The 14,249-nt window shown below is 43.6% G+C and overlaps 1 protein-coding gene across 1 annotated transcript in view; it reads right to left on the bottom strand.

Annotated features, from left to right (window-relative positions):
- LOC134344530 (WD repeat-containing protein 48) overlaps positions 1-9,221 on the bottom strand; it is a 115,762-nt gene extending 106,541 nt beyond the window's left edge. Inside the window, exon 1 of the mRNA XM_063044493.1 lies at positions 9,133-9,221. Coding sequence (XP_062900563.1) covers positions 9,133-9,180 — 48 coding nt within the window. The 5' untranslated portion in view covers positions 9,181-9,221. The remainder of the gene's footprint in view (positions 1-9,132) is intronic.
- Between the last annotated feature and the right edge of the window lie 5,028 nt (positions 9,222-14,249).

Here is a 14,249-nt window from a genome sequence, read left to right as displayed (position 1 = left end):
AATACAGAAAAAAGAAATGCATGTTGAACTCAATGAATTTCAATCCAAGATAGAAATAGATGTCTTTACCTACTTAATAACTAGCTCCAACACAGAGTGAACTTTAAATTTTAAAAATGTGGGTTAGATTTAATTGTTTTCCTCTCAGATTCACAAGACCTGAAATGTTAACATTGAAATATCATGCATGGGTAATGTTGTAAGGAGAAGACAGGTTTGCATTATCATTCACATTCTTACGACGTTCAGAAGTGCTTTCCAGTCAGTGAAGTACTTTATTATTGAAGTCACTAATGTAACGTCTGCAGCAGTCAACCAGCACAATAGAAACTGCTACATAATCAATACTAGACGCCAGATAATCTGTTAGTGCTACAGGGTGTTTTACATCCACCTAAAACATCAGATGCAACCTTGTGTAATCTCACATCTGAAAGGCAGCAATTCTGACATTCCTGTACCGAAACATTACCCTTAAGACCTAGACTTGAATTCTCAGTCACCTACCTCAGAAACAAATGTTCTAGCAATTGATACTGTAACCCAGAAGCTTTAAAGCTGGAGGATGGTGCAAGGTGATACATAGATTGTGTATCTCTCCTTGAAAACCACATCAAACTCTAAGTGACATGCTTTGTGGCAGGGGTGGCCAACCCATGGTGCATGCGCCAAAAGTGGCGCATTGGATGATTAAAAGCGGCGTATTGCACCCCAGTGATAACAATAAAAAAGTAAGCCTACTCATGCAAAAAATATTAACCAAAAACCAATTTGCAGAAAAAAAATCTATAACAGGAATTCAAGTAGCTTAGAGCTAGAAATGGGTTTTACTGAGAATAAATCTAAAACTTAGCAATTATTTTTAGCGATTTTATTATTTTGTGCACATCTTTTGGTGAATGTTATCTTCTTTCACATTAATGTTTTCAATTTTTAAAAAAATGTTCAATGAGTCAAACTAGGAAAGAAGGACTTTTGTTCTGCAGTCATTCCATAACTGTTCAATACACGTTTGATACTTGTTTGATCCTGAGGCGCCAGGCGTCTGCACCAGCGGTGCGTCGCAGGTTTTTGCCAGTTTACAATTGACACTCGTGCACTATGGAGTTGTCCTTTGTTCATCCTTTGTGAACATTTGCAGTTTTGTACTTTTTCAAAAATTAAGCCTTATTTTTACGTTCAGTTACCCATCAGTGCAAAAGAAAATGAGCAAAAGAAAAGCAGAAAGTAATAGTAAGCGTGAATTCAATGAACAGTGGGAAAACGAGCTCTTATTTATAGCGGGTCCGTCAGGAAAACCGTTGTGCATTGTTTGTGAAAACACTTTCTCACATAAAAGAAGACATGATCTTAATAGACACTATAAAACACAACATCAGACTGAAATAGAAGGAAAACTGAAGCTAGCGCTTGGGTCTGAGTTATGGAAAGAATATGTGATTAAGAAAAATGAAGAAATCAAAAGACAACAAAATATATTTGTCTCATTAAGATAAGTAATGTTTATCTTGTTTTTATATTAAATCAATATATCATGTAAAAATGCTAAATATGTCTATATTAACATATGTTTACAAGAATTGAATGGGGTACAAGAGCTGTATGGTGCATCCGAACTCGTGTGTGAAAAAATTGACGCTTGGAATGTAAGAGGTTGGCCACCCCTGCTTTATGGCAAAGCAAAGACTTGGGATTAAGGTTTTCATCTCTAGGGAACCTGCGCTGGAATGCAGCAGAAAGTGAAAAGCTGCCAGAATGGCTCTAGTTGAAAGTAAATATTCAACAAAATTGCCAGCCTAGATTTACTACAATCTTTGACAAGCTGTTTTAATCAAATTACCATGAATAGAACACTGTGATGTATCATCAGCCAGTAGAAATTTTGGACCTTCCTCTGGGTCAGGGGTTCCCAACCTTTTTTATGCCATGGACCCCGACCATTAACCGAGGGTCTGTGAACCCCAGCTCTAGGCTTATTCTCCCAACAGAACCATGCATTATTGAGAAAACAATGTTGCTGTTTACGCTTTCATTTTTCAATATACACTATGGCCAGTTTATTAGGTATACCCGCACGTTAATGCAAATATCTAATCAGCCAATCATGTGACAGCAACCCAGTGCAAAAAAAGTATGCAGATATGGGACGATTGCTGGTGTCAAAGAGGGTGGTTTGAGTACTTCAGAAACTGCCGATCTCCTGGGATTTTCACGCTCAACAATCTCTAAGAGTTTACAGAGAATGGTGCGAGAAACAACAAAAAACATCCAGCGAGTGTCAATTTTGTGGGTGAAAATGTCTTGTTAATGAGAGGTCAAAGGAGAAAGGCCAGACTGGTTTAAGCTCGCAGGAAGGCGACAGTAACTCAAATGACCTTGCATCACAGTGGTGTGCAGAAGGGCACTGCATAGCACATCAAATCTTGAAGTGGACAAGCTGCAGCAGCAAAAGACCACTCCAGGTTCTACTCCTGTGCCTAATAAGGTGGCCACTGAGTATATTTTCTCAAGGTGCTGTGGATGAAGAGGAACCTGTGGTCGTACTTGGATTTCCAGAATGCCTGTTATAAAGTTTGGCATGAAATATTATTGTACAAGAATGAAGATCATGGCATAGGACCTATGAACAGGGTAGATAAAAGAATGACTCACTAACAACAAACAGAGTGGAAAATGACGAAGGGTCTCGGCCTGAAACGTCGACTGCACCTCTTCCTACAGATGCTGCCTGGCCTGCTGCGTTCACCAGCAACTTTGATGTGTGTTGCTTGAATTTCCAGCATCTGCAGAATTCCTGTTGTTTAGAGTGGAAAATGGGTCCTTTTTTGTTCGGCAAAATTTAACAAGATTTCACGTCACGGGGACTGGTATTGGAGCCTCAACTTACTGCAAAGTGTGTGAATTGGACTGAGGGCATGTTTGTTAAATTTGCTGACGGTACAAAACAGGTTGGAAACCAAAACAAAGGAAAAAGACGAGGCTATGAAAGGTAGATTGAACAAATGGAGCATATGTGGCACAATACAAAATTGTCCTTTGTCAGAAATAAGTAAAGTGGGATTTTCTTCAAATAGTGGAAAAGGACAGTACTCTGCAATGCCGAGGAAACTGGGTGTATTGTATTGGTTTCCTAATCTCAAGAACAATACAAATGCATTAGCAGTTCCTGTGAGTCTGTTGAGGTCATTTACAGTGTTTGGTGCTCCTGGTGTGGACTCCTGCATATCAGTGAGACCCGACGTAGACTGGGAGACCGCTTCACCAAGCATCTCTGCTCTGTCTGCCAAAACAAGTTGGATTTCCTACTGACCACCATTTTAATTCCACTTCCCATTTCCATTCCAATATGTTCATCCATGGCCTCCTCCATTGTTGTGATGAGGCCACTTAGGTTGGAGGAGCAACACCTTATACTCCGTTTGGGTAGCCTCCAATCTGATGGCATGAACATTGACTTCCCTAACTTCTGGTAATGCCCCCAAACAACCCCTCCATCATCCAACCCCGCACCCCCCCCATTTCCCATCCCTTTTTCCCTCTCTCACCTCATCTCACCAATCAACTTCCCAGCTCTTTACCTCATCCCTCCCCCTCCAGGCTTCACCTATCACCTGGAGGTTCCCTCTATCCTCCCCCACCTTTTAAATCTACTCCTCAGCTTTTTTTCTCCAGTCCTGCCCAAAGGTTTCAGCCCGAAACTTCGACTGTACTTTTTTTTCCCATAGATGCTGCCTGGCCTGCTGAGTTCCTCCAGCACTTTCTGTGTGCAGCAGTTCAAAGCTCGTTTAGTAGGCTAACATCTGGAATGGCAGCTTTCTTTTGAGAAAACTTGGAATAAAACTTTGGTTAGACTACATTGCTATATCAATCTTCATCTGGGATGCACTTAGAATAGTGTTCTGTACAGTTACCCCATTATAGAAAGGATATAGAGCAGGGGCCTCCCAACCTGGGTCCACAGACCCCTTGGTTAATGGTAGAGGTCCATGGTATAAAAAAGGTTGGGAAACCCTGGTATAGAAGCTTCGGAGAGGGTGCAGCGATTCATCAGAATGCTGCCTTGATTAGAGAATATTAGCCAAAAGAAAGAAGCTGGACGGACTTGGATTGTTTTCTCTAGAGCACGAAGCTGAGGGGCGACCAGATAGAGGTTTGCAAAATTAGAGGTTTCAATAGGGTAACTAGCTAGGCTTTCTCCCAGGGTGAAATTATCAAATACAAGAACACAGCTTTAAAATGAAAGCAGAAAGCTCAAGGGAGATGCATGGGACAAACAAGAGAAAATCTGCAGATGCTGGAAACCCAAGCAACACACACAAAATGCTGGAGGAACTCAGCACACCAGACAGCATCTATAGAGAAGAGTACAGCTGATGTTTTAGGCTGAGACCCTTCAGCAGGACTGGAGATCTTTTTTTCTGTACTCTTTTCCATAGATGCTGCCTGGCCTGCTGAGTTCCTCCAGCATTTTGTGTGCATTGCTTGCATAGGAAAAGTTTTCCTTTATGTATAGAGAGTGGTAGGTGCTGAAATACACTCCCAAGGGTAGTGGAGGAGGTGGACACAATAATGCTGTCTAAGGGGGATTTAGACAGACACATGAATATGAAGGAAATGGACAGATGTGGATCATGCACAGACAAATACAGTAGAACCAGTTTACATTTGGCATTACAGTCAGCACAGACATCATGAGCCAAAGTGCTGCACTGCTCTTAAAAGATTAGGGTTTATGTCTGCTGGTGTTTAAAGTTCAAAGCAAAATTTATTATCAAAGTACATACATGTCACCATATCCAACCCTGAGATTTATTTTCTTATGGGCGTACTCGAAAAATCTATAGAATAACTATAACAGAATCAATGAAAGACTGCCCAACTAGGGCGTTCAACCAGAGTGCAGCAGACAAACAACTGCAAATTCAAAAAGAAGAAATAATTACAATAAATAAATAAGCAAGAAATATTGAGAAATGAGATGAAGAATCCTTGAAAGTGAGTCCATTGGCTATGGGAACAGTTCAATGATGGGGCAAGTGAAGTTATCCCCTTTGGTTCCCGAGCTTGATGGCTGAAGGGCGGTAACTGTTCCTGAACCTATCTGCTGTGAGTACCAAGGCTCTTGTACCTTCTTTCCGATGGGGCAGCAACAAGGGAGCATGTCCTGGGTGACGGGCGTCCCTGAAGATGGATGCTGCTTTCCTGCAACAGAGTTTCATGTAGATGTACTCAGTGGTTGGGCAGGCTTTACCGGTGATGGACTGGGCCGTATCCACTACTTTTCATAAGATTTTCCGTTCAAGGGCATTGGTGTTTCCATACCAGGCTGAGGTGCTGCCAGACATTATACTCTCCACTACACTTCTATAGAAGTTTGTCAAGGTCTTGGGTGTCATGCCAAATCTCAGAAAACTCCTGAGAAAGTAAAGGTGCTACTGTGCTTTCTCCATAACTGCTCTTGCTTAGAAGAAAGGGAGAGGATGATTGAAATACACAAAATTTTGAGGAGTGTTGAGATGGCTGATGTGAAAAGATTTTCTTTATTGAGAGAATCTAGAGGTGAAGGAGAGAGGGTGGGCGAGGAATTACAACTTAGAAAAGAGGCTGCCCACTAAATACAGAGATCTTTCTCCATTGATCATCACATCATGATGGTAGAGAGGCTTGTGATCCCCAGAGCAATGCCGCCTGGAGCTCAGCTCCTGGTAGGGTCACCCATGGCGGTAAGGTCAAGTGAGATGTTCCAGACAAAGAGCGATCCAGTAAAGACTTCAACAGTGGAACTGGTGGAAGATGATGGCACATCACAACAGCAGTGATGGCAGAGGAAAGCTGCAGCTGTGAAGGGTCCCCAGTCCTCTTGTACTCCATGCCACTGGATCCTGACCCTGATTTGTGAAGGAACATGTGATAGCCACCCATCCATCAGCCTGCCCAGGTTAAACAGGCATTCTCCATGAAGGCAATAACTCCTTAGGACAGGGGTTCCAACCTGGGTTCCATGGACCCCTTGGTTAATGGTGAAATGGTGTGGCTTCACGGTCTTAGGAGAATATCATACTTGACTCAAGTGATCATGCTATGGAGATGAGACAAAATGGTTTCTCTTAGGCCAGGGGTTCCCACCCTTTTTATGCCATAGACCCCCACCATTAACCGAGGAGTTAATGGTTGGGAACCCCTGTCTCAGAGGATGATTAATTTTGGTGGAAGCACGCCATTGAATATGTTGAATGTAAAGCTAATAGACGTTTGATATGCAAATGGGTGGGGTGAAAGTTTGCCATCAGCAATGTGGGAATGTACATACAACCTGATATGGCAAAATCTTAATAAATGGCTTATTTGATTGTAAGTTCGATCGGCTGAATGACTTAATTCTGATCTCGTGTCTTATGGCAAATCTACAAAATGGTAGTACCGCTTGTCACTATAGAAGCTAATAAAAACTAATTGCTCATCACAGCAAAATAGATAAAAATAAGGCTCTCCTGCTGGAGAAATGTACAATGATATTCAAATTCCCACGCATTGTTCACAAAGGCTCTGTGGGGATTAAAAGCAGTGATGCATCTTTGATTTCTTTTTCTTTTAAAGCTTTCAAGTTATTACTTGGACATGTGCAATATGCAGTGGTGGGCTTGTGAAAACTCCTCGCAAGATCAGCTCAAGCATGAAAACAAGCAGTCTGAAGGAGGGTGTCGGGCTGAAATGTCAACCGTTTATTAATTTCCATAGATGCTGCCTGACCTGCTGAGTTCCACCAGCATTTGTGTGTGTTGCTCTGGATTTCCAGCATCTGCAAATTTTCTCGTGTTTATCGTCTGCACTACAGGTTCCAGATTTCAAATTTCATCCTTCTTGAAATGGGTCACAGCGAGCTTAGAAAAAGATGTGGTGTCTAGCCAAATAATTAGTACAGAATATCCTAACTAGGTGCTTCCCAGCTGTCTTTCACACATTCAGAATATTGTCACACTGGTTCCATTACTGAACCTAATTCTAAAATAACATGTGAAATGCGCTTAGTGGTTCCATGTAATTCGAGGAGAGGATTCACTAGACTAAATTATATCAAGTCAAACCGATTTCCTGATTAAGCATACTGACTGTCAAATACAGCTACCAAATCTTAACCACACACATCAAAGATAGAGATGGCAAAAAGCATTGGCAATGTACGTGTGTACATTAAACCATTATTCTTGTGTTAAATGCCTTGAAAAGTTCTCGAGATCAAACACATTAGAACAAAAGAGTGGTAGGCCATAATCAGTTTCACTATTTAATAAACTCATGGCTAGTTTGACCTGCCCTCGCCTCACTTTCCTGTGTATTCCTGACAACTCCCTTATGGTCCAAACATTTTCCTGTTGGATCCCTGAATTCATTCAAGGACTTGCAAGGTTCATTTGGGTACAGATTTTCAAAGATTCACAACCTTCTTCAAAGGTAAAGGGCTTCTCCATAGTAAATGTACAACACCTTATTCTGAAACTATATCCCTGATTCTAAATTCCAAGGGAAAACCTCCTCAGTTTCTAAACAGTTTATTCCATCAGAGTCAGATTTAATATCACTGGCAACACATACAAAATGCTGGAGGAACTCAGCAGGCCAGGCAGCATCTACGGAAGACAGTAAAGTCTTGGCCCAAAACGTCGACTATTTACTCTTTCTCATAGATGCTGCCTGGCCTGCTGAGTTCCTCCAGCATGTTGTGTGTGTTGCAGATTTTCTCCTGTTTTTAATATCACAAGCATATGTCGTGAAATTTGTTAACTAAGTGGCAGCAGTACAATGCAATACATGAAAAGATAGAAAAAATAAGTAAATTACAGCAAGTATATAGTTAAATTAAAGACAGAGATAAGTTTAAAAAGTGAGGTAGAGTTCATGGGTTCAACGTCCATTTAGAACTACATGTTTTAATATGATCTCTTATTTTTCGGGACTGTTCAAGATTCATAATTATTTCATGTTATTTCCAGTACAGGAGAACAAAAGTATAAAGGAGAACAAAATAGTTACCATTGTGGATCCAATGTAGGATAAAAATATGCACAATACGATAAAGAACACTACAATAAAAAAAACATAAATACATAGGTTATATGTATGTCCATAAAGTGACACTAGGCACAGGAGTGTCTGTACATAAGGTGACTCTGTCAGGAAATGATAAAGTCATGGTGGTTGGGGTATGGAGGAGTGGGTTAGTAGGTGGAGGTGTTGATTAGCCTTACTGTTTGGGGAAAGTGACTGTTTTTAAGGCCCGTGGTCCTGTCATGGATGCTAGATTTTGGTGCAGCATGGCAGAAAAGTTCTTAGAGGTACAGTAATTCTAAATTCAGGGCTCTAGTAGTTCCCAGTGACGTGGACAGTACATTCAGGGATGGGTAAGAGATCAGAATTGGAGTAACATCAATATAGGAGATTGAAGAGGTGCAGGGTAATAAAGTGACTTAAAAACAAGGAGACTGTTAAAACAAAGAAAAGTAGTTAACTGGGAGTCATTATGATTATGATTAACGCATCCCCCGTCACTCCCCAGCAGCATTACATGTGTCTGCTCTCAACTGTCTGCAAACATGTCTACCATCATCCATACTATCTTAAATACAGATGTGAAGATCACTGCAAACGAGCGTGACCAAACAATCACCATATTTTTCAAAGCTAGAATAAATGATGAGAAAATAACAGGAGTTAAAATAAGTAATGTATTCCCAACGGTAAGTCAGAAACGGGCTTGCTATCAGACCTCAAGCTAATGAAGCACTTTTGCAGTGTAGTCACTGTTTCAATGAGGGCAATCTTGGAGTAAACCGTAATAACAAGATCAGTAACGGCCGTCTGAACCAGCAATAACAACCAGATTAATAATAGCTGCCTGAACTAGTGATAATAACCAGATCAGTCTCAGCGGTATTAGACTAGAGGACAGATACTGGGCGGGTGACGGGGGATTCCTCCTGGACACGGCTCCAGTGAGGAGCCAGCCGTGACTGGGAATCCTCCTCCTTCACCGAGCACGAAAGACCGGGGGGGCCGCACCTGCAGCGACTCCAGGCGCTGGGTTCAGACAAGCGTCGGCCCCGGCGGCGCCACGGACGGGTGGCTGACCCTCACCTGGACTTTTCTTCGCGCCGCCGTGTTCTGCCGATGATGAGCCGCCATCTTGCATGTTGACAGCCTCTGCAGCACTTCCGATGACGACACAGGAAGCGGCGGGGGAGGGCGAAGGAGAATTTGGGCCAATCAGAGGAGGAGGAGGAACAGATGTGCAAACCAGATGTGCAGCCCCAACTCAGTTGTGCCAACTGTGGTCAGGATCACCCATGCCGTGGTTCCACCAGCTGGAGAGCCTAACAGATACTGCCACCTTACCTAGCTGATAACTTTGTTAGTCCTTTTCACTGTCTACAATACCATCTCTTTTACTACTATCCGCAGACTTACCAACCTCGCCTTATACTTTAACATCCAGATCCTTTACATCAATAACATACAACACAGGTCCCAGCCCTGACCATGCCACACCACTAGTCATAGCAACACTCACAACATGCTGGAGGAACTCAGCAGGTTGGGCAGCATCCGTGGAAATGATCAGTCAACGTTTCAGGCCGGAACCCTTCGTCAGAACAGAAGAGGGAGGGGGCAGAGGCCCTATAAAGAAGGGAGGGGATAGACCTTTCCTGCCTATCCCCTCCCCCACCCCTTTATCTTTCCCCTTACCGGTTTTTCACCTGGCACCTACCAGCCTTCTCCTTCCCACCCTCCTCCCACCATCTTTATAGAGCTTCTGCCCCCTCCCTCTTCTGTCTTGACAAAGGGTTCCGGCCCGAAACGTTGACTGATCATTTCCACGGATGCTCCCCAACCTGCTAAGTTCCTCCAGCGTGTTGTGAGTGTTGCTTTGACCCCAGCCTCTGCAGAGTATTTTGTGTTTACCACGAGTCATAGGCCTCCAATCCGAGAAGCAACCTTTGGCCATTGCCATCTGCATCCTATCATCGAGCCAACTGGAAATCCAAGTGCCACACACAAAATGCTGGAGGAACTCAGCAGGCCAGGCAGCATCTGTGGAAAAAGAGTAAACAGTTGATGTTTCAGGTAGACTGGACTGGAGGGAAAAAAGATGAGAAGTCAGAGTAAGAAGGTGTGGGAGAGGGGAGGAAGAAGTACAACGTAGTAATTGATAGGTGAAACTGGGAAAGGGGGAGGGGTGAAGAGCTTGGAAAGAGATTCAGGGCTGGAGAAGGGGGAATCTGATAGGAGAGGACAGAAGGCCATGGAAGAAAGAAAAGGAGGAGGAGCACTAGAGGGAGGTGATTGTCGGGTAAGGAGATAAGGTGAGAGATGGAAATGGGAGTGGGGAATGGTGAAGGGAGGGTGTTGCAATTACTGGAAGTTTGAGAAATCGATGTTCATGCCATCAGGTTGGAATCTACTCAGACAGAGTTAAGGTGTTGCTTCTCCAACCTGAGTGTGACCTCACTGAGGTAGTAGGGAAGGCCATGGACTGACAAGTCAGAGTGGGAAGTGGAATTGAAATGGGTGGCCATGGGGAGATCCCACTTTTTTGGGAAGACAGAGTGTGGGTGCTTGGGAAAGCCATCTCCCAGTCTATGTTGGGTCTGACTGATATACAGGGGGCCACACTGGGAGCAGGCGATACAGTAGATGACACCAAGAGCTTTACGGATGAAGTGTTGCCTCACCTGGAAGGACTGTTTGGGACCCTCAGTGGTAGTGAGGGAAGAGGCATGGGGCAGTTATGGCTTCCTTCCTCCACCATCGACGTTGCCCTCACCCGCATCTCTTCCATTTCGTGCATGTCTGCCCTCGCACCATCCACCCACCACGCCAGCAATGATAGGGTTCCTTGTCCTCAACAACCACCCCACCAGCCTCCACGACCAGCATATAGTTCTCCGAAACTTCTGCTATCTCCAACGGGATCCCACCACCAATCACGTCATTCCCTCCCAGCACCCCCCCACAACTTTCTCCTGGCACTTTTCCTTGCAAGCAGAACAAGTGCCACTCATGCCCCTGCAACCTCCAGGGGCAGATGTTATGGTGATGTTTAAGAGACATTTAGATAGGCACATGAAGAGGCAGGAAGTGGAGGGACGTAGACAATGTTCAGGCAAATGGGATTAGTTTGGATGGATATCATGGTTGGTACAAGCAGCATTGGTGAAAGGCCTCTTCCTGTGCTGTACGGTTTTATGTTCTGTTTTCTAATTTCTATACATGTGTGGTGGAGAGTACATTGACTGGCTGCATCACAGCCTGGTATGGATACACCCTTGAATGGAAAATCCTACAAAAAGTAGTGGTCGCAGCCCAGTCCATCACAGGTAAAGCCCTCCCCACCATTGAGCATATCTACACAGATGGTTCTTGCAGGAAAGCGGCATCCATCATCAGGAACTCCCACCGCTCACGCCATGCTCTCTTCTCGCTGTTGCCATCAGGAAGAAGGTATAGCAGCCTTGGGACTCACACCACAATGTTCAGGAACCCCGAGAACGGGTCCCATTTCTGTAAAGAGCCAAAGTCTTGTCTTTTCCATACTGCACCATCCGCTGCCTCTGGGCTATAAACGTGCAGGAGCAATGTGTGGTTAGGTGCCTTGCTCAAGGGCACAACACGCTGCCTCAGCTGAGGCTCGAACTCACGACCTTCAGATCACTAGTTCAATGCCCTAACCACTTGGCCACGCACCAACAACCACCTGGCCACGCACCAATGCGCAAGTCAGCATGTAACTCCAGGTCTGGGTCTTCAAAAGAACCCTGAAAAGGAAAAATAGAGATACTAAAGATGGAAAAAGAGCTGTTTCCAAAGATGCCAGCAAAGGAGTCGCCGTTTAGCGCCATCTTGACTAAGCTCCCCCCTCCGACTCTAAGCCTGTTGTTCAAAGCTTCCTTGTCGACATCTGGTCTGCTCAGGTCATTGGATGTCTTCTTGAAGGGTCATGCTCTTCTATTGGTTAACGTTTTTTCTATAGTTATAATTTCTTCATTTACCTGTGTTGTGCTTTCATTTGTTCAGTAGTGCGTACTTCTAATCAGAATTGCATATGCTTGCATGGAGTGCTGAATAATGTTTCATTGATAAAAATATATCCTTAGAAGTTCTATCTGGCTAATAAACTCTTCTCGGGCTTCCTACCGGGTACAAGTATTGATTTTAACTGATGGTTCATTGACATACTGTGCCATCTTCATCAGGGATGATGCCTGGGCATGTCCGGTCTGGTGGTATTTATACCCCCGTCGTATATACCTCCCGAATGGTTGGTCCTCATCCAATCAGGTTTCTGCTGTCCCACCTTGTTTACAATCAAATTCCGGTTCTTACTTAGAGTGAGACATTTGTCTTTGTTAAAATCCCTTTTCTCTAGTTTTATTTCAATGGCTTCTTTCACCAGGCCATCCCAGAAGCCATTGGTGTGGCACAATAGTTTGTACTGTCTATGTCAATTCTTTGGCCATTGTGAGTGCAGTGTTCTGCTACCACCAATTTCTCCAGGTAACCCAAACGGTTACACCTCCTGTGCTCCTTGATGTGAGTTTCCACTGTGCGCTCTGTCTGGCCGATATACAACGCTCTGTGTTCACAAGGAATCCTGTAAATGCTAGCGTCCTGAGTCTTTGACCTGTAGAAGCTCTGATTTGAGCTTCCTTAAATGTTTATGGATGGTATTAATTCCATATTTCTTAAGGATCCTGGCAATCCTTCCAGAAACCATGGAAATACAGGGAAGACAGGCGGTAGCAACGGGTTCCTCCTTGTTGTTAGGTTTCCTGGTTTTTCGTCGGCCCTTTTAAGGGCCCGATTGATTTCCTTCACCTTGTAGCCATTCTGTAATTTTGAATCTTGAATCCAATGTGGATATTTACATTTGGATGCCTCATCTAAGTTACTACATAGCTTGGGCCATGTGTAGATCTCTGTGGTATTCCACTAATCACAGTTCCACTGCCTGGCGTCTTGAAAAATAACCTCATTTATACTAATCTCATTCTTGTCTGTCAGCCAATTTTCAATGCATGCAAGTATATTTCCCTCAATCCAATATGTTTTGATCAAGGACACTAATATTTTATTCACAACTTTGAAAAACTACAGTGGTGTTGTCAATCATGATTTCCCTTTCATCAATCCATATTGCCCTTGTCCATTCCTATTGAGAATTTGTAAGTATTGGTTATCGTATATTTCAAGTATCATGTTATCGTCTCTTTAACCTATCACGTTGCTACACTTTGGGAGGTCAAACTTGAACGCAGAGTAGAAGGTTAATGGCAGGATTCTTGGCAGTGTGGATGACCAGAGGTATCTCAGGATCCACATCCATAGAGCCCTCCAAATTGCCTCACAACTTGATAGAATGTTTAAGAAGGTAAATGGTATGTTGGCCTTCAGTTAATTGAGTATTCAGATCAAGAGCCTCTGGTTTTCAGTTCTGGTCGCCTCGTTACAGGAAGGATGTGGAAGCTTTAGAGAGGGTGCAGAGGAGACATACCAGGATGCTGCCTGGATTGGAGACCATGTCTTATGTGCAACAGTTGAGCGAGCCAGTGCCTTTCACTTTGGAGCAAAGGAGGATGAGAGGTGACTTGAGAGAGGTGTATAGGTTTATAAGATGCATAGACAGAGAGGACAGTCAGAGTCTTTTTTCCCAGAGCAGCATAATACCTGGGGGCATCCTTTTACGGTGATTGGAGAAAATTTGAGGTGAGGTATCTAAGGTAGGATTTTACACACAGACGGTGGTAAGTTAAACACCCAAAATGCTAGAGGAACTCAGCAGGCCAGGCAGCCGGCTGCCAGTTTGTGTTACTTCGCCCCCCCCCCACCTCATTGAGCTTTCTACCCCTTTCTCATGTTTGAGAGAGTGGTAAGTACCTGGAATGCATTGCTGGGGGTGTGGTAGAGGCAGATACATTACGGAATTGTAAGAGACTCTCAGATAGGCACATGTATGAAAGAAAAATGGAGGTTATGGTGTATACAGGAGGGAAGGGTTAGATTGATTGCGAAGTAGGTTAAAAGTTCATCGCAACATTGTAGGACTGTTTTATCTTTTTTTTTGCTTATATGTTTATGGAAGATTTTATGCTTTACTTGTATCCACTGCACAAAATGACCGTTCTAACAAGTAACCGTCTAAAACCTACCCTGACGTTCAAAGGCACCACCATTGCCAAGTCTTTACCTACTGGCTA

Source organism: Mobula hypostoma, chromosome 3 (genome assembly GCF_963921235.1).
Source record: "Mobula hypostoma chromosome 3, sMobHyp1.1, whole genome shotgun sequence".
NCBI classification, from domain to species: domain Eukaryota; kingdom Metazoa; phylum Chordata; class Chondrichthyes; order Myliobatiformes; family Myliobatidae; genus Mobula; species Mobula hypostoma.
This window is presented reverse-complemented; position numbering and strand designations above follow the sequence as displayed.